This window comes from Hylobates moloch, unplaced genomic scaffold (assembly GCF_009828535.3).
Source record: "Hylobates moloch isolate HMO894 unplaced genomic scaffold, HMol_V3 SCAFFOLD_13, whole genome shotgun sequence".
Lineage (NCBI taxonomy): Eukaryota > Metazoa > Chordata > Mammalia > Primates > Hylobatidae > Hylobates > Hylobates moloch.
Genome location: NW_026652288.1, coordinates 24,338,425 through 24,358,243, shown reverse-complemented (window position 1 = coordinate 24,358,243; position 19,819 = coordinate 24,338,425). Strand labels below are relative to the sequence as shown.

Genomic DNA, 19,819 nt, shown 5'->3' with positions numbered 1-19,819 from the left:
ATTATTTCCTCATATGTTAAGTAACTTTGCAGTGTAAAATCACCCTCAGAAGCACTTTTTCTGTGGCACTCCCATGGGGCCAGCTTGTGGGATTATTTCTTCAAAGTGCTTTGCCTTTATTTCTGGTAGGCAACCAAGGAGTTTGATGGTATGGGGTTCCCAGTAAATATAGGTAGTAAAAATATGAACCTTAAAGATACACCAGCCTGGCCAACACGGTGAAACCCCATCTCTACTAAAAATACAAAAATTAGCTGGGCATAATAGCGTGCACTTGTAATCCCACCTACTCGAGAGGCTGAGGCAGGAGAATTGCTTGAGCCCGGGAGGTGGAGCTTGCAGTGAGCAGAGATCGCACCACTGCACTCCAGCCTGCGACAGAGTGAGGCTCCATCTCAAAAAAAAAAAAAAAAAAAAAAAAAAAAATCAGGGTTTTTTCAGAGAAGAGCCCAGGTAGAAACAAACTTCCTCATATAAGTGGAGAGATTTTTCCCTTCATGGAGTTACTGTCCTAAAGAACTCTATGCCAGGGCCTCAGGTCCAACTCCACAACTTGTGTCTTCTGACTCAATCCCCTATGATACTGAGTCCCATAATCTCCTAAAGCAACCAGTTTCTGAGTTAACTTAATAAGACACTTTGCTATAACAAGAAGATTCTCAGGTTCACTTTCTAAAATAAACAGCATCTTAACAAAGACATTTCTTTATAAAATTATAATGTTCAATATAATTTCTTAATAATAAAAAAGTAGGCCGGGCGCGGTGGCTCACGCCTGTAATCCCAGCACTTTGGGAGGATGAGGCGGGCAGATCACGAGGTCAGGAGATCGAGACCATCCTGGCTAACACGGTGAAACCCCGTCTCTACTAAAAAAATACAAAAAAATCAGCCAGGTATAGTGGCAGGCGCCCATACTCCCAGCTACTCAGGAGGCTGAGGCAGGAGAATGGTGTGAACCCAGGAGGTGGAGCTTGCAGTGAGACGAGATTGCACCACTGCACTCAAAAAAAAAAAAAAAAAAAAAGGCCAGGCCCGGTGGCTCACGCCTGTAATCCCAGCACTTTGGGAGGTCGAGTTGAGTGGATCACAAGGTCAGGGGATCGAGACCATCCTGGCTAACATGGTGAAACCCCATCTCTACTAAAAATATAAAAAATTAGCTGGGCGTGGTGGCGGGCACCTGTAGTCCCAGCTACTCGGGAGGCTGAGGCAGGAGAATGGCGTGAACCCGGGAGGCGGAGCTTGTAGTAAGCCGAGATAGCGCCACTGCACTCCAGCCTGGGCGACAGGGCAAGACTCCGTCTCAAAAAACAAAAATAATAATAATAATAATAAAGTAAAATCACATATTATAAATGTCTTAATAACAAAGCACACAGCCATGGGTTTTTTTTCTTTTCTTTTTTTTTTTTTTTTTTTTTTTACCTTGTTCCATTCTCTTCATTAGCTGTATCTGATCGACTGTTTTCTTCAAAATCTTGCATTTGTCTGGTTTTACACTCAAGCTGTCAATGTCACTAATGTTGGCAGACAGTAACTCAGCTAGTTCTTCTAAATATTTATTTTCTTGCTCCCTGCGCCTCTTTTCAGTGCTGTTGCACAAAGAAAATCCAGTTAGTGTACATTTGTATCACCATATTTCCTTCTCTGATCAAGTATCTATGCTTACACATTTACTGAGATCTTTATTTTTATTGAAAATATAAAACCAGATTTAGAAAGTGATATAAATTCACATCTAAAAAGCGGACACTACAAAATACCAAAGTTTAGAAAACAATTCTGGCTAAAATATATAAAGTAAATTGACTGCTATAACAGATATATTTCCCCAATCATATATACACCTTGAATATTTTCAACTAACGATTACTAGATATTAAAAGCAAACAAGTAATAAATATACCAGTTACATTTGGAACTACTTTATATTATGAATAACTCCTTGAAATAGAAAAATCTGAATTTTCAAATAACTGTTACAAATTAAGCAGGGAAGACAATACTAGAATTCACAAGTTATAATTAGAAATCCGATAACGCTGATAAACTCTTAATTCTTATGATTAAACCATTAGTTGATCCTCATCAAAAAAGTATCCGTTCAAAAGCAAAATAAGAAGGATAATAATAATTAGAGATGAAGGTACAGTGAACAATGTATTCTGTATACAGCTGTGTCCTAAAAAGACAGAAAAAAAACGATTTGTAAGTTCCTATAAATGCAATAAACAAAATCAAACAATTTATCTTAAAGCAAAATAATGAGAACAAGGAATAACAGTGCATACAGGTAGCACCTTTTTAAAAAAATATACCAAATGTACTGCATGACTATGATTCATTTTTGCCTTCCAGTCTTTAGCCCTGGTTTATTTAGCCCAGTCATCAGGCAACTTGTTTTGTAACACATATAAAGACAGTTAAGTATGACTGTGAAATTTTGTTATCATCAAACTAATATAATAGGAAGAACTGGTCACAAGTAGCTCTTTGTTTCATAAGCAGCAATCAAAATCATTTGGCTACATATAAAAGCAATAGAAAAAAGAGGAGAGAAGACGGGAAGATCAGTTGCTATAGAGCTCATAATTGGCAACAATTAAGATACCATTTACTTTTCTTTTCTTTTTTTTTTTTTTTTGAGATGGAATCTCGCTGTGACGCCAGGCTGCAGTGCAGTGGCGCGATCTCGGCTCACTGCAACCTCTGCCTCCTAGGTTCAAGCGATTCTTCTGCCTCAGCTTCCCGAGTAGCTGGGACTACAGGCGCACGCCACCACACCTGGCTAATTTTTGTATTTTAGTAGAGACGGGGTTTCACCGTGTTGGCCAGGATGGTCTCGATCTCTCGACCTCGTGATCCGCCTGTCTCAGCCTCCCAAAGTGTTGGGATTACAAGTGTGAGCTATCAAGCCCAGCCCCATTTACTTTTCTTAATAATATTAAAGACTATAAAAACAATAGCACAAAACAATATAGTAAGTTGAAAAGAATCAACTAATCAAATGTATTTACCTACACAAAACAAAATATTACAAATGCCAAAACAAAACCAAATTTTAAAACTGTAACCATCATATTTCTGTCTTTTAAGTCTTTCATTATTGAGGAATTTTCCCAATTGTAGTTATTAAAATTGTATCTTATAACTCCCACAACAAGAAAATGCAGCAAGATATTTTGACAAATTACATACCAAGGCATGAATAAAATGAGTAACATACATTTTGATACATACAAGGTTTTAGAGAACCTCAGCTCTGCAACCTGACAGTGTTTGAAGACATCTACTTTTACCTTAGAGAAACTAATTGATATAAGATATATGTAGTAGATTCAGTCTAAAGTTATGATCTATTTAAATCCATGGATCTAAATTTCAACATGAGTAAACTGGACTCTCTTGGTGGAACTCTCAAATATGTTTTTGATGGTAAGTTTTGTGTAAAACCAAAGAACTTGAAGATAGTATAGAGGAAAAGAAAAAAGTGATAGAACTGGCAGGACACGCAGACAGAGAGGCGACAGAGAAAGCAAGAAGCTAAAAGTAATGAACTGGCAAGGTGTCTATAAAATGACTTGAGATTGAGACTAGGAAAAATCACCATGAAATGAAGTAACCAATAAGCAAGGAGACAAAATGAGAGCAGATATGTTCAAAGTCAAAACTGGAGATGGCAAAAAAATTCTACCTTAATGGAAAATAAGTCTTCCTTTATTACTCCAGGTCAACTATATTTCTCTCTTTACGAATCCCTTTTATTACCATTCATATTGCAGACCTTCTAGCTAATGCTATTCTGAGTTAATTTCTCATGTGCGTACCTTTTTTCCTTCAACAAACTAGCTAACTCAACAAATACTCCTATACTTATTATATGCCAGATAACCATGTACTGTGTGTCTAGAGGATCCAAGAATAAATTAGATGTAGCTCCCAATTAGTCGGGAAATGAAGAAAACAGGCCATTACAATACTATGCAGCAAACTAGAATACTAAAGAAGTACATCTAGACCGAGAGAACAAGATGCATGAACTTAGTGGTAGGGAGAGGCTGGCTTCCTGAAAGAAAAAAAACAGCTTTTTCAAAGGTATAAAGTAAGAATGAAGATACCAAGTTAAAGAATCTATAAGCAGTTCAGTATAGCGAAACTATAGATAAGAAACAAAAGGGCAAGAGATGTGGTCCAGATCAGATCACAGGGATCTTGCATGCCATGATAAAAAGCATGGTATACTGCTTAAAAGCACAGGTTCAGCTGGGTACAGCAGCTCACATCTGTAATCCCAGAAATGTGGGAGACAGAGGCAGGAGGATTGCTTGAGGCTAGGAGTTCAAGACCAGCCTGGGTAACACAACAAGACCCTGTCTCTAAAAAAAAAGAAAAAAAAATTAGCCAGTCGTGATGGTGTGCACCTGTAGTCCCAGCTACTCGGGAGGCTGAGGGGGGAGGATTGCTTGAGTCCAAGAGTTGGAGGCTGCAGTGAGTTATGACTGCTGCTCCACTCCAGCCTGGGCAATAGAATGAGATCCTGTCTGTTAACAGAAAAAAAAAAAACAAAACGCACAGGCCCAAACTTCCTGTCATTTACTAGCCATGCAACCCTGGGCAAGTCACTTAGTAGAAAGTTAACTTTTCTAAGCTTAGATTTCCTTATCTGTAAAACTAGCATAATAACATTACTTCCCAGGGTTTTGTATTAAAAAAGAGAATACATGTAAAATGCTTGGCAGAGTTCCTGGTATATACTTTTAGCTCATTAAATGTTATCTATTATCATCATTTTGATTATGATTATTTATTTTCAGGGACATGGGGAGCCCAGAAGTTTAAGAAGCAGAATGAGTGCCATGACCAGATTTGTAAGCTCCCTAAAGACAGAAACATGTCTCATATTTCACCTGTATCCTTAAAACATCATGCAAATGGTGCTGGCTGAAGAGTAGGCACTTAATATGTACTTGAGTTGAATTGGAAATGTTCAACAAGCATAAACACAGCTACCTATAATTTTGAGATTAACATTTTAATCCTCATTCTCCTAGAAGAATGAATGAACGGAGAAGAGGTAACAGGAGGAAGATATGAGATATCTCACCCCACCAAACAGTTGCTGAGAAAGTCTCCTATCCAAGGATCTGACACAATGCTGGCAATACCCTGATGTCTAACAGATGCTCTTTATGATTAATAAATTCACTTCTGTTTGGGGAGACAGAAACATTACAAGGTGGCATTCATACATAAACTCAGTTTCAAAATTATAAATTTTTAGTTTACCATATCAAATACATTGTTTTGTTAAAGCTGAAGCCCGTATTTCAGTTATAAACCTCAAGGAGATGGTACTTTCAAATATTTTTAAAGCAAATGTGAAGATAATTATCTTTAAGATATCTAAAGAAGAGAAAAAAAGATATGAAACTTTTATATTTGTAATGATGTTATATACACAAAAACATCGGACCATCTACAGATAAACCATTAAAACACATAAGAAGATTCAGCACAATGGATGGATTTGAAGAATAACCAAGAAGAATGACTTGTTCCACCACATATCAAGGCAATTATCATAAGAAAGCTCAGAACCAGATCCCTATATATACAGGAACTTGATTTATAATAAAGGTAATGGAATAAAAACAGTCAAGGGTAGTGTCATTACTGATAACTGGGAAAAACAATAAATACAATTAGGTCCCTATATTACACCATGCACAAAAATGAATTTCAGATTAATTAAAACCCTAAACATGTATTAGAAGAAAACATATAAAAATACATTTAAAACCTTAGAGTAGAAGAAAAATTATTAAACAAGACCCTAAAAAGCTTGACACAGGAAAACCTATGGCTCTGTATGTCAAGAGGCATCATAAATAATGTTAACCAACAGGTTGGGAGAAGATACTTGCATCAGTTATAAACAAGAAAAGGTTAATAACCAGAAAATGTAAAATAAGTCTTGAAATAAAAAAGAAAAGAACAAACAACCCAGCAGGAAAATGGGCAAAAGATACAACCAAGAAATTCACAAAGGAGGAAAATATAAATGAGTAAAAGACCAAAAAAAGATGATCAGTTTATCTAATCATCATGGAAATGCCCTTTAAACTATAACCCCACACCTACTAGATTGGCAAAGTGTTAAAATGAGAAGAGAACAGTGATAGTAAGAATGTGGGAAAAGAGGAATTCTCAATGCCTGTTATTTGAAAATGTGGTACTTACCTAGTGAACATAAAAATTTACCTAGATATTAAAGAAACTTTTTTTTTTTTTTTTTTTTGAGACGGAGTTTTGCTCTTGTTGCCCAAGCTGGAGTGCAGTGGCACTATCTTGGCTCACTGCAACCTCCACCTCCCGGGTTCAAGTGATTCTCCTACCTCAGCCTTCTGAATAACTGGGATTACAGGTGCCCGCCACCACACCTGGCTTTTTTTTTTTTTTTTTAATAGAGATGGGTTTTCACCATGTTGGCCAGGCTGGTCTCAAGCTCCTGACCTCAGGTGATCCATCTGCCTCGGCCTTCCAAAGTGCTGGGATTACAGGAGTGAACCACTGTGCCCAGCCAAAGAAACTCTTATGTATAAAATAGGAGATATGTGTGAGGATATTTGCTGCAGGGCTGGCTGTAACATTGAAAATTTATAACAGGCTGTTTATCTCTAGAGAATGTATTTGTAGAAAAATATATTTTTCAAACATGGTATATTCATGTAATGCAATACTAATCAAAAGTTAATAGGACTGAATATATCTATGCATATTTAAACCTCAAAACCCATGTTGAAAAAGTATAGTATAGAAAGTATATACAGTATTATATAAATTATGTAAATGTAATATTCTATATTGCTCATAGACACCTGTGTGTGTATATATATAAAATATACACATAATTATTAAAAATAGATTAAAATACTGCAGACAAATCAATTGTTAATATTGTATTACTTTTAAACAGGATTATGCAAATATGATAAAATATTAACAAAATAATATGATAAAATATTATCAATTACATTCTGTTGGATATAGTTTCTCAGCCTATATTCTTTTATATGTTTAAAAAATTTCCCCAAACAAAAAATTGAATGTAAAAGATAGTTATTTATTCTTAACTTTTTCCCTTTAAGGACTGACTTTATACACAGATAAAACAAGAGCATTAATTTTTGACAACACAATTCTAGATTATATCTTGATCTCAACATTCCTCCCAGCATCTGGATACTTACTTGTGATTATGAGTACTCAGGTTATTGCCTCTCTATGACAGCTCTCTGAACTGAGTAAGATAAATAGTCACTTTTCCTTCTCAAGCCTGGAGCCCTGGCATTCTCCTGTTAAAATCCTCCCTTTTTTCCTCCCATGAGAAAGCAGCATGTAATCCAAGGACAGAAGAGTCTTCTGTAGCTTTACTCTCTAGATCAGTGATTGTCAACTAGAGGTGATTTTGTTTCCCCTGGCCCCAGGGGACATTTGGCAATGTTTGGAGACATTTTTGGTTGTCACAACTAAGATGCTACTGACATTTGGTGTGTAGAAGCAGGGATACTGCTAAACATCCTACAAAATACAGGACAGCTCCCCCACAACAAAAAATTATCTGACACAAAATGTCAATAGTGTGGAATTTGAAAAACTTTCCTCTAAATCCTAGAAGATGAGTGGAATAAAATCTCCACTCATTCTAGGAAGCTGCTCTCAGGTAGGAAGCTAGCTGCTCTTTTAATCTAATATTAAATGAGCAACTAGGGAATGTATCTGCAGAAAAACATATTTTTCAAATGTGGTATATTCATGTAATGCGATACTAATCAAAAGTTAATAGGACTGAATATAACTATGCATATTTAAATCTATTTGGCATTTGAGGTTTCTTCTCTATCTGGCATTTGTGAGGGTCTCCTTAGCATTAGGTTTCTTTTAGCCTGTTCAAGGTGGTCATATTCCTTATAACAAACCAAATATTTAACTACACAATTATTTTTTTAAATCCTGATATTTCTTAGCTCCATTAATGCCACAATGTTCTAAGACAGCAATTAAAGGTGTATAATAGATTTATATATTCATTTGACAAATCTTTACTGTGTTCTTACTATATATAAGCCACACACTGTTTTAGGAACTAAGGATACAATGATGAGCAAGAACAGAAAAGGTCCTTTACCAAGTGGCAGCTTAGAGTCTAGCGGGGAAGCCAGAAATTCATGAAATCATCACACTAATAAAAATCTGCAATTATGGATCATGGCTATAAAAACATCTGCGACAGATACATGAATGCAGGAACTTGATCTAACAGTTATGGAAGGAAGAGAAGGCTCCCTTTAAGGATGTAATGACTAAGCTGGCATCTGAAGGATGAGTAGGTGTTAACTAAAGGAAATCAAGAGGAAGCAAGCTGGATTGAGGGAGAAGCATGTGCAAAGACCCTGGGGGAAGGAAGACAACATGGTGAGTATGAAAGACTCAAAGAAAGCCAATGAACTTGGAGTAGATTAAACAAAAGCTCTGAAGTGGCAGTGAAAGTAATAAAGCAGCTCTGCCAAAAATAGACTAAGAGGAGTGTTCCTACCTTGATGCCAGTGTGTCACATGGCGATCCTTTCCTCTTATGTGAGTCTGGGTTAGCAGGGTCGGATGAACTGTCCCCGAGGCCACTCATGTTGAAAAACTTCACACCTAAACAGGAAGGACAACAGTAAGAAATCTACCCTTATGACCTTTCCAACCAAATAAAGGTAGGGAAGCTCCCCTCTGTTAGAAAATTTCTAAAAATTGTGCTATATCAATGAATAGATAATTACAGCCATCATAAAAACATCAGGATCTATATAAAAGTACAGAGGTCATCAGATCGTGTTTCTATACTTTCTTTTCTACATCTGTAAAATAAAATTAATAATCCTTTGTGAAACTGTTACAACCAATTAGGATGAAAACGTGGTTAGAATAATTAAATAGATACTGAGATTTTTTTTTTTCCAAAGAGAAAATAACCATTTTCATGTGTAAATGTAAAAGCCGAATGTTGAACTGGAGTCAGGGAAATTATTTTTTGCATTTATTACTTAGAACCTGCTTTTCAAAAGAATTTAAAATAACTTTCACTCATAAGGTTTGGGATTTTATATTGATAGGAAGATAAATAATACATATATAATTAAGTTAAAGCGATAAACTAGATTTAGATTTTGAATTGTACTTTACACTTTGAGTTCTATACTCCTAACCTTTTGTTTATGTAGTCAGGCAACAAAGATCAAATGTTTAGTCTATGTTAGGATCTTGGTATAGATCCCAGAGAACACAGTCATTCCCCCTAGCACGCCAGCCAGGTCTCTCACATGTTGCACCAGTTATCGACTGCACTTAAAGATCCCTGCTGATCTGTCCCTCATCAACCATTATTCTCCATATAATCTCTAATGAAACTCAGAATCCTATCCTTGGTCTTACAATCATCACTACCTTTTGGATTTTATTAGTGCCAAACAACACACTTCACCATTCTCTTTTACTCCATCTACCCTTAGAAAAGGAAAGAAAATTCTTGTTAAATGGGAGAACCTTTAGCTTTTCCTTAAATTCTAAATTATTAAACGACAGCACTGTATGTTAGCAGCCATACTGAAAAACTTTATTATAAAGAATGCTGAGAATCTCTCACATGGCTTTAATTGGTATGTCTGAGTAAACCCTTTTCTCTAGTCTTAAAACTGACTCTGCTTCTAGCCCTTTTCTGAAGATCAATGACTGTCATATTTTTTTGGTGTACAAATAATCCCTAAAATTTTAATCATGAACTTACTATTTCATGCAACCAAAAAGGCACATTTTCAATTTCTCCATATTGGAAGTGCTATTTATGAAAATTTCCAACTCTTAGGATCATAATTTTACAATTTTTTATTCTTCTTTCTCTTTTACTCATTTCTAACTGGCATTCAGATCCTCCTAATTTTTCCTTAACAAGATTGTCTCCTCCTTCTTCATTCCCAGATACAGTTATAATCCTCATTTGGAACCAAATACCTAATTGTAGATTAATGCAAGATCCTTTAACCTTGCTTCTCAATTCTAGTCATTCTCACTTCTAATCTGTCCTATAAACAGCAGCAAAAGCATCCCTGCTTAAATGTCATTTTCAAGGTCTCATTTCCCTGATAAGGAGTCAACTAGATTTGCCTACTGCAACATGGTAGTTAAAAGGATGGGCTTCCGTGCTGGGAAGAAACGAAGAGAAAAGGGAACTCTTATACATTTTTAGTGGGAATGTAAATTAGCGTAGCCATTTGGAAAAGAGCATGGAGGTTCTCCAAAAAACTAAAAATAGATCTACTGTATATCTGATACAGCAATCCTACAAATATGCATATGTCCAAAGGAAATGAAATCAGTATGTTGAAGAGATATGTGCACTCCAATATTTATGTGGCAGTATTCACAATAAGCCAACATATGAAATCAACCTAAGTGTCCATCAACAGATATATGGATAAAGAAAATGTGGTATATATACACAATGAAATACCAGACAGCCACAAAAAAGAATGAAATCTTGTTACTCATGGCAACATGGACAAACTTGGAGGGCATTATGCTAGGTGAAATAAGCCAGCCACAGGACAAATACTGCATATTCTCACTCACGTGTAAACTAAAGAAGTTAATCTCATAGAAGTAGGCAGTAGAATAGTGGTTACTAGAGGCTGGGAAGGATGTGAGGAGGAGAGGATAGCCAGAGGTTGTTTAACAGATCCAAAAGTACAGCTAAATATGAGGAATTAGTTCTAGTGTTCCACAGCATCGTAGGTAACTATAATTAACAACAATTTATTTTCAAATAGCAAAAAGAGTAGATTTTGAATGTTCTCAATACGAAGAAATGAAAAATGACTGACGTGATGGACATGCTAATTACTCTGATTTGATCACACACATTGTACACATGTATCAAAGTATCACACTGTACCCTATAAATATGTTCAATTACTATGCAACAATTAAAAATAATAATAAAAGCAAAACCAAAACAAAACAAAACAAAAAACCAGCATGGGCTTTGGGGCCAGAAAAACCTTGTTATGTCCTGGATTAAACACTACCTGCCTGTCCTTGGGCAAAGTCTCTCTATAAACCTATTTCCTTCTCATGTATTTCTTGTCTCAGTTGGTACACTGCAATCATTCTAGCCTCTTCTCTCATATCCTGCATGCAAGCAAACACCAAGGTTTGCCAGTTTTTACTTCTTCTTCTTCTTTTTTTGAGATGGATCTCGCCGGTCAGGCTAGAGCAATGGATCTCACTGGGTTCACGCCATTCTCCTGCCTCAGCCTCCTGAGTAGCTGGGACTACAGGCGCCCGCCACCACGCCTGGCTAATTTTTTGTATTTTTAGTAGAGACGGGGTTTCACCATGTTAGCCAGGATGGTCTCGATCTCCTGACCTAGTGATCCGCCCACCTCGGCCTCCCAAAGTGCTGGGATTACAGGCGTGAGCCACCACACCCGGCCTTTACTTCTTAAATATTTCCAAAACCCGTCCTTTCTTCATATTCTCCTTTACCAAGATCTCAATTCAGGTTCTCATTTAACTCTTTTGCTGGACTACTAAAATAGCTTCCCACATAGCTTCTCCCTGTTTCCGGTCTTGTCCTCCTTAAGTTTATCCTCTGCAGACCCACCAGAGTAGGCTACCAAGTGTATGTCTCTAATCATGTCAATCTCTTACTTAAAACCCTTCACTAAATCCTCAATGCCCATAGGACAACATCCAATCTCCTAAACATAATATATAAAGTTTGCATCTGCTCTCACCTATTGTGTGAGTCTATTATAGGATCTGGTGAATGTTACTAAATGACAGTCCAATCAAGTGTTCATAGATTATATATGCCATGTATTATGTATTACATATTACTATATGATCTACATATAAATAAAATTATGTTATATATATCATCTGTATATACAAGCATATAGATTATATATGTTAACTTTAGTTTCAACTTCAAGAAAAGAATTTAAAAATAAAATCCTTGGTAATATCTCACGCTCTCAGCAAAGGTAAATATTAGACAAAAAGGTAATATTAGCCAAAAAAACTTTAAATTGATCTCAGTGTGGGAGCAGACCAATTTAAATTAGCCACAAATATTTACTGAGCTCTTACCATCTGCCAACCTCTGTTCTAGGCACTAGAGATAACAGCAGTGAATAAAATTTACAAAATAACTGTCCTCATTGAGTTTCATTCTATTGTGATGGAGACAACAACACATAAAATTAAAAAGTAAATTATACAGTATATTAAAAGGTGATAAGAGCTCTGGAGAAAAATAAAGCAAAAACAGAGGCTTAGGTATGTGGAAGTGGAAGGGAAGCAAGTAAGGTAATTAGGAAAGGATTCACTGAAAAAGTGAGAGATATGAACAAAGATAAGAAGGGGGTAAGGGAGAGAGCCAAGAGAATGATAAATGGGGAAGGGTGCTTTTGGCAAGGGGAGGTAGAAGGACCTTAAAGCAGGAGCATAACTGCTTTTTGAGAAACATGAAAGAGGTGAGCATGGCTAGAACTGGGGGATGGGGGAGTAAGTGATGAGGTCAGAGAGATAATAGGAGGGAGGGTATACCACGTAAGGTCTTAAAAGTCATTGTAAGGACTAAGTCCCAGTGACTGAGGCAGTCACTGGAGGATTAACAACAGAAGGATGACAGGATTTGACTTTTATTCTAAGACTTCCTCTATGAAGAAGAAGCACAATCTTTCTCATCTTAGTAATCTGGTATCTGAATGTCCACAATCTTTCTCATCTTAGTAATTTGGTATCTGAATGTCCACTTGTTAACTGGATGTTTTCATTTGGATAACCCACTGTCACCTCAAATTAAACATGTATAAAAAATGATACACTTTTAAATTTCAGATTTCTGTTAATGATAAATGAGATGAACTGCATTACAGATTAAGTCTTAAAAAACAATTTATTAAACCTTCTATGGGGGTGACTGGAGAGGAAGGAACACACAATAAGGAAAACATAGAAGCCTAGTTAGCCTTTGCAAAATTTACAATTTAATGTGAACAAATTTGCAAGGCAAATATACCAGACTTGCAACAGCCATCACAAAACAAAGTCAAAAGACCAACATGGTTTTGTTACCATCCATTCTAAAACTCAAACACAAAATAAAAATAATCAGTTCATTGTATTACTGGAACAAAATACACACCTTGTTTTCCTGTAGAGATTCACAGAAGCATAAATAAGATTAACCAAAGATCACAGACGTAAAGAAGTCATTTAATTTCATATAAATAAAATGTATTTTAAAATTTAGTAGTACAAAAATGAAATAATGCAATAAATTTGTAATAATGAAGCATCAATTCTAAACTTTTCTACAAAAGTAGAAACAAAAGAGAGAAGAAAATGCTGAACAAGGAAGTTGAAAGACATGACTTTAGAATTTGCCCAATTCAAAAGAAAAGAGTTAGCTAACGCTTACTTCACGTTCAGGTGCCATTTTTTGTTTCCTTAGCTGCTCATCTTTTCGGCCTCCAATGAAATTAGGTTATGTCCATCTAAGAATTTATCCATCTGAAATTCTACTTGTTCTCAAAATAATCCTGGGCGTATGTTTTTTATTATAATGTGCTATAAGTTACAATTATTTTGTCTCCCTTTTGGGATTGTGAACTCAAAGCCAGTTATTAGATCTTTTTATTGTATATCCAATATCTAACATAATACCTAAAGGATAGAGAAACTAAATAAATAGGTGATGAATTAAAAACAATTAACCTATCTTACTAACACAACATTTAAGATTTCTAAAACAAAGATATTTAAATTTGGTTAAATATTTTCTGAAATATTTTTAAAATCTTTGAAATTATTTCTTATAATTGAGAAACATGAACTTTCTTGAAATCCTTATTGTCTTACTTTCAATGGGAAAAAAACAGGAAACTGCCTCCTTGGTCTAGAAATTAGGAATATTCTAATTTTGAAAAAGTAAAGATCTACTATTTTGTAAAAAAAAACCTGTGATATTTCACAGTACTACAGACCCAAGCCATGCTGCAGTTACATGATCTGAATAATACAATCTCACAGATTGAATAATTTTGAGTAATAAATACCTCTGGATCTAAAGCAAGATTCCCATATCTACTACCCTTAGACTACTAGCTGGAGATTCACAACTGCTATATCTGAGATTCTGGGGCTAGGGAGAGCAAACAACAAACAACTCAACAGCAGCCAGACAGGCTGGCCTACTGAAATAAAAGCCAAGAGCTGAAGAGCTATGAGACAGTCACCCACAATTTGCTGATAGTATGATTCTGGTATTAACTGCTTCCTGTTTACAAAACACAATAAACAGGGCAATGTAAAACTTCTGATGAGGAAAAACTATTACAGTTGTATTTATGTGGAATGGCTTTGTATTTGGCAGTTAGGGTACTTAAATAAGGATCATTAAGAAAATAAATGCTGGTTTCAGGAAACCAATTTGCATATCGCTGTTTAAAAAGAGTTAAGGTTTCTAAGTAAAAGTACCCTGTTGATTTAAAAAGAGTTGCTAAATTATACCCAATCTTATGCAATCTCTAGAGAGTAGTTTTAGGAACTAGAAACCACATCTATCTCTGTTCAAATGTACCAGACTAAACCAAACAGGTGAAGGCTAAAGAAATAGAACAGTGCCTTATAATTCTGTTGAATTTAAATTTCTACATAAGAAATCTGTCACTCATTTCTTGGATTTAGCTGAGAACTGCATAATTTTAAAAAGTCCCTGCCAATTAGCTAATAAACATTTCTAATAATATATTTTAAAATGCTTAGCAGGCAGTTAGCACAAAGAAGCATTTATATATAGTGAGAAGGATACTCTGAGAGCTAAATATCCCCAAGTTAATAGTTGTATGAAGGGCATCACACAGGAAAAACATGATAAATAAAGATCTGAACTAGGTAATTTCCATAAAAAATGTTTCTCAAACTGGAGTCCTAAGACACGTAAGGGTCTTTGAAACAAGTTTTCATTTTAGCTTTTCATTTCAATGACAACCAAAATCTTTCTCATGTGTTAGGGAAGGATAGGGACTTTAGGATTTTCACTGCCTTTCTAATAATTGAATAATATTCCATTGTTTGGAGATGCCACATTTTGTTTATCCATTCACCAGTGGATGGATATTTAGGTAGTTTTCACTTTTTGAATATTATCAGTAATGTTGCTGTGAACATTTATATACAAGTTTTTATGTGGCCATGTTTTTAATTCTCTTGAGTATTTAACTAGGAGTGGAACTGTTGGGTTATACAGTAACTCTTTAACTTTTTGAGGAATTGTCAAAGCCAGTTTTCCACAGTAACTACACCATTTAAAATTCCCACCAGTAATGTACAGGGGTTCCAGCTTTCCACAACCTCGCCAAATAGAGTTATTTCCTGTCTTTAAAAAAATTACAGCCATCCTTGAGGGTGTGAAATGGTATCTCATATGGTTTTGATTTCTATTTCCCTAATCACTAATGACACCAAGCATCCTTTCTTGCACTCATTGGCCATTTGTATGTCTTATTTAGAGATGTGTCTATTCAGCTCCTTTGCCCATTTTTTAAAAACTAAATTTTACTGTGTATATTTCAGATTTACAACATGATGTCATGAGATGAGGATATGTAGTGAAATGGTTATTATATATATTATAATGGTTATTATATATTATTGTAAATGAACAAATGAACACATCCATCATCTCCCATAGTTACCCATTTTTTCCCACTACGGCAACGTTTTATTCTCTATCTCTGTATATTTGCCTTTGTTTTTAAAGATGCCTCATGTAAATGAGATTATGTAATATTCTTCTTTCTGTGTCTGACTTATTTCACTTAGCAAAATGTCCTCCAGGCTCACCTATGTTGTGGCAAATGGCAGGATCTCCTCCTTTTTAATGGCTGAATAATATTCCATTGTGTGTGTGTGTGCGTGCGCGTGTGTGTGTGTGTGTGTATTTCAACTTCTTTATCTATTTGTCCACTGAGCAACCCCTAGGTTGTTTCCATGTCTCAGCTATTGTGAATAGTGCTGCAATGAACATGGGAGTGCAGACAGCTTTATGAGCTGATTTCATCTCTTTTGGGTATATACCCAGAAAAGGTATTGCTGGGTCATATGTTAATTCTGGGTCATATGTTACTTTCCTTAGGAGTATCTATACTGTTTTTCATAATGGCTGCTTCATTCTAAGTTCCCACCAAAAGTGTACATGGGTTCCCTTTTCTCAACACCTTTGCCAACACTTGTTATCTTTTGTCTTTTTGATACAGGTTGAGCATCCCAAATCTAAAAATCCCAAACCTAAAATGCTTCAAAATCCAAAAATTTTTGAATGCCAACATAACACTCAAAGGAAATGCTCATTGGAGCATTCTGCATTTCAGATTTTTGATGCTCAACTGGTAAGTATAATGCAAATATTCTAAAATCCATAAAAATCCAAAATATCAAACAATCCTGGTCCCCCAAACATTTTTGATAAGGGATACTCAACTTGTAACAGCTATGCTAATAGCTGATAGATGTTAGGTGATAAAGCGGCTTTTACTTACATTTCCTTGATCATTTTATGATGTTGAGCACCTTTCATATACCTGTTGGCCATTTTTATGTCGTCCTTGAAGAAATATCTTTTCAGGTCCTTTGCCTGATCTTTATCTGGGTTATATGTTTTCTTGCTATTGAGTTGTAGGATTTTGGGTTGGGTTTAACTTGTCTTTTTATTGAGTCATAAGAGTGCTTTACATTCGGGGTATTAGACCCCTATCAGATATACGACTTACAGATTATTTTCTCCAATTCTGTGGTTTCTCTTTTCATTTTCTTTATAGTATTCTTTAATGAACAAAAGTTTTTAATTTTAATGGAGTCCAACTTATCTACTTTTTCTTCTTTAACAGGTCCAATGTCTGGCCCCCTTAGGGACAGATACTACTGATTGTTATTTTTCCTGTATATGGGCCAAATATTTTTGTTTCTTTGCATGTCTCCTAATTTTTGTTGAATACTAGATATTTTGAAGCTAATGAATGGGTAGGGATTTCCTGAAATCCCTGGAAACAAAAATTCTCTCAAAATCCACAATGCCAGGGGCCCAAATTGAGATGGTAGTTATCCTTGGCCCAGAGAAGAGACCCTGCTCCCCTAAGCTTCTACCATAAATCACCTGCCAATGTCTTAACCATTATGGCCAAGAATAAAAAGCAAAATCAAATAAATGGATTCAAAACAATCAATGAATTCTTAAAAATCAAAACACCATTTAATCTTATTTCATTGATTCTATAAAATACTAGATTTTTCTTAAAGTGCTTTTTGTAAAAGAGAATCCTGTGCAGTCTCTTAAATTTATTATGCTAATAATAAAGACATTATCAAGGATTTGGTAACTTGCCCTCTAAATGTATCTTAATATTTGAAACAATATATTTAATACGTCTGTGTTTACCACTAAAAGCTTATTCCACCGACTAAGCGACAATGCTTTTTTTTCTTTGCATTAATTTTTTCTAAATACAAATAATAAGTTTGAAAAAAGAAAAGTTTATTTTGTTTTCTATTAACAAATACATAGAAAAAGGAAAACCAAATTAGTTTTAAAACCTAATATTTTCCTCATATTGGCTTCATTTAAAATTTAATTTTAAGATGAAGAATAAACATTTGCCTTATTAAAATATTCCTAGTATATTCATGACTGAGGAAAAATAGCATTGTAACACATATTTGTGGCAACTATCTTATTAGAACAAATTAGCAAAATAACTCAACATTTCCTTATGAAACTATGAATCCAGTTATCTTAGAGTGATATAGAGTTACGCAGGTATGCACATGTCTTCCAAAATCCACCTTAATTTGTGTTGGTATTTCTTGAGGAAAAATCAGTCTTCCTAACTATAGCTATATTCAGCTGATATAAACAAGAATATAAGTATTTAATATTTACTTGCAGGTGTATAAGAGTTTTATAAGAGTTTAGCAGAAGCAGCCTTAAAAAAGAAAATGATGATCATTTTGCTTTGTCATTTGCACAGACAAAACTGAGTGACAAAAATTTCAGTGTTGCTGGGTGCAGTAACATGTGTCTATAGTCCCAACTCCTCAGGAGGCTGAGGTGGGAGAACTGTTTGAGCCAGGAATTCAAGTATGGTCTTGGCTACATAGACAGACTATGTCTCCTTTTAATAAATAAATAAATAAATAAATAAAAATTTAAAAAATTTTTAATATTTGTCTCTTTTTACCAACCTCTTTTAGAGATTCAGATAATAGTGGGCAGAAAAACAGCTAGAAGCCAGAACCAAAAGAGAATGAAGATATGCATTAGATACAGATAATCCACAAATGATTATCCAAAACCAAATAACCACATTTATACAAAAAATTACTCCAATATCTAAAATAAAGAATTCAGCCCCAGATCGGAAGCTATTCAATTTTGATCAACGATTTTAGAAATCCATTTCAGAATACAATATAGCTAAATATATATATCTACACCAATAAAAGAAAAATAAATACACTAAAATCTGTTCTTTAATGGTATATGGTAGAAGAAGTACCAAAGTCATAGAGCCAAATGGGTCAAAATAATTTACCTAAACAATGGAATTGTATTTTGAGGGTGTTATAAAATGATTAAGTCAGGCACACCTCTGGTTAACTTCAGGGTCACCCTCCCAGCCTGAAAGGGAAAGGGCACAGATAAAATCACAATATGAGGGCCGGGTGCAGTTGCTCATGCCTGTAATCCCAGCGCTTCAGGAGGCTGAGGTGGGTGGATCATGAGGTCAGGAGTTTGAGATCAGCCTGGCCAACATGGTGAAACTCCATCTCTACTAAAAATACAAAATTAGCCAGGTGTGGTGGCGGATGCCTGTAATCCCAGCTACTTGGGAGGCTGAGGAAGAGAATTGCTTGAACCTGGGAGGCGGAGGATGCAGTGAGCTGAGATTGTGTCACTGCACTCCAGCATGGGCGACAGAGTGAGACTCTGTCTCAAAAAAAAAAAAAAAAATCACAATATGAGCCAATCTTCATTGACCACATTTATAGAAAAGATATGCATTTTGTAAAGTCTAGCTTAAAACCTAAGTCATCTTACTTGATTCATTTATATTTGGCAATATTTTATTGATATCCATTGAAAAATGAAAAAAAAACCCCCAAGCATTTCATGTAAATGGCTGGTTAAATAGCATCAATATCCTCTTAATGCTAACACTAAATGTGGCTAGCTATATTCCTTCTGCTGCAATGACCAGCTAAAGACTAACTTGGAACAAGTGAAACTCAAATTCCATTTTCCGGGGTTCTCAATAGAATAATAATTATGATAACAAACAATAATAACAATAAAAAGAATGCTCACACATTTTAAACTGGAGATGCAGACTTTTAAATTTTTAGAATAAGGACCCCTGCAATTGTCACCCAGTAAAGTACTTCTCAAATATTTCGACTATAGGTCACTTCAGTGGTATAAGCATGCTTACCCTTCCAGTTGCCACTTTCACATTATAAAGTCAATAGTAACAAATAATTTGAGAGAAACAAAATGATAAAAAGTTTATGTTAAAATGTAAGTCCATTAATATGCATCTAAAGGATGTGACAATATTATATATATATATTGAGCATGTACTATATGTTTTATATGCATTAATTCACTTATTCCTCACAACTGCCCTATGAAATATACATTATTATTTCCA

General features: G+C 35.2%; 1 protein-coding gene across 9 annotated transcripts in view; it reads right to left on the bottom strand.

Annotated features, from left to right (window-relative positions):
- NCOA1 (nuclear receptor coactivator 1) overlaps positions 1-19,819 on the bottom strand; it is a 291,562-nt gene that overhangs the window by 107,242 nt on the left and 164,501 nt on the right. For all 9 annotated transcript variants that reach the window (XM_058426443.1, XM_032172384.2, XM_032172388.2 and 6 more), the window contains 2 exons: positions 8,600-8,705; positions 1,429-1,595 (listed from right to left, as the gene is read on the bottom strand). In XM_058426443.1, coding sequence (XP_058282426.1) covers positions 1,429-1,595; positions 8,600-8,688 — 256 coding nt within the window. In that variant the 5' untranslated portion in view covers positions 8,689-8,705. The remainder of the gene's footprint in view (positions 1-1,428; positions 1,596-8,599; positions 8,706-19,819) is intronic.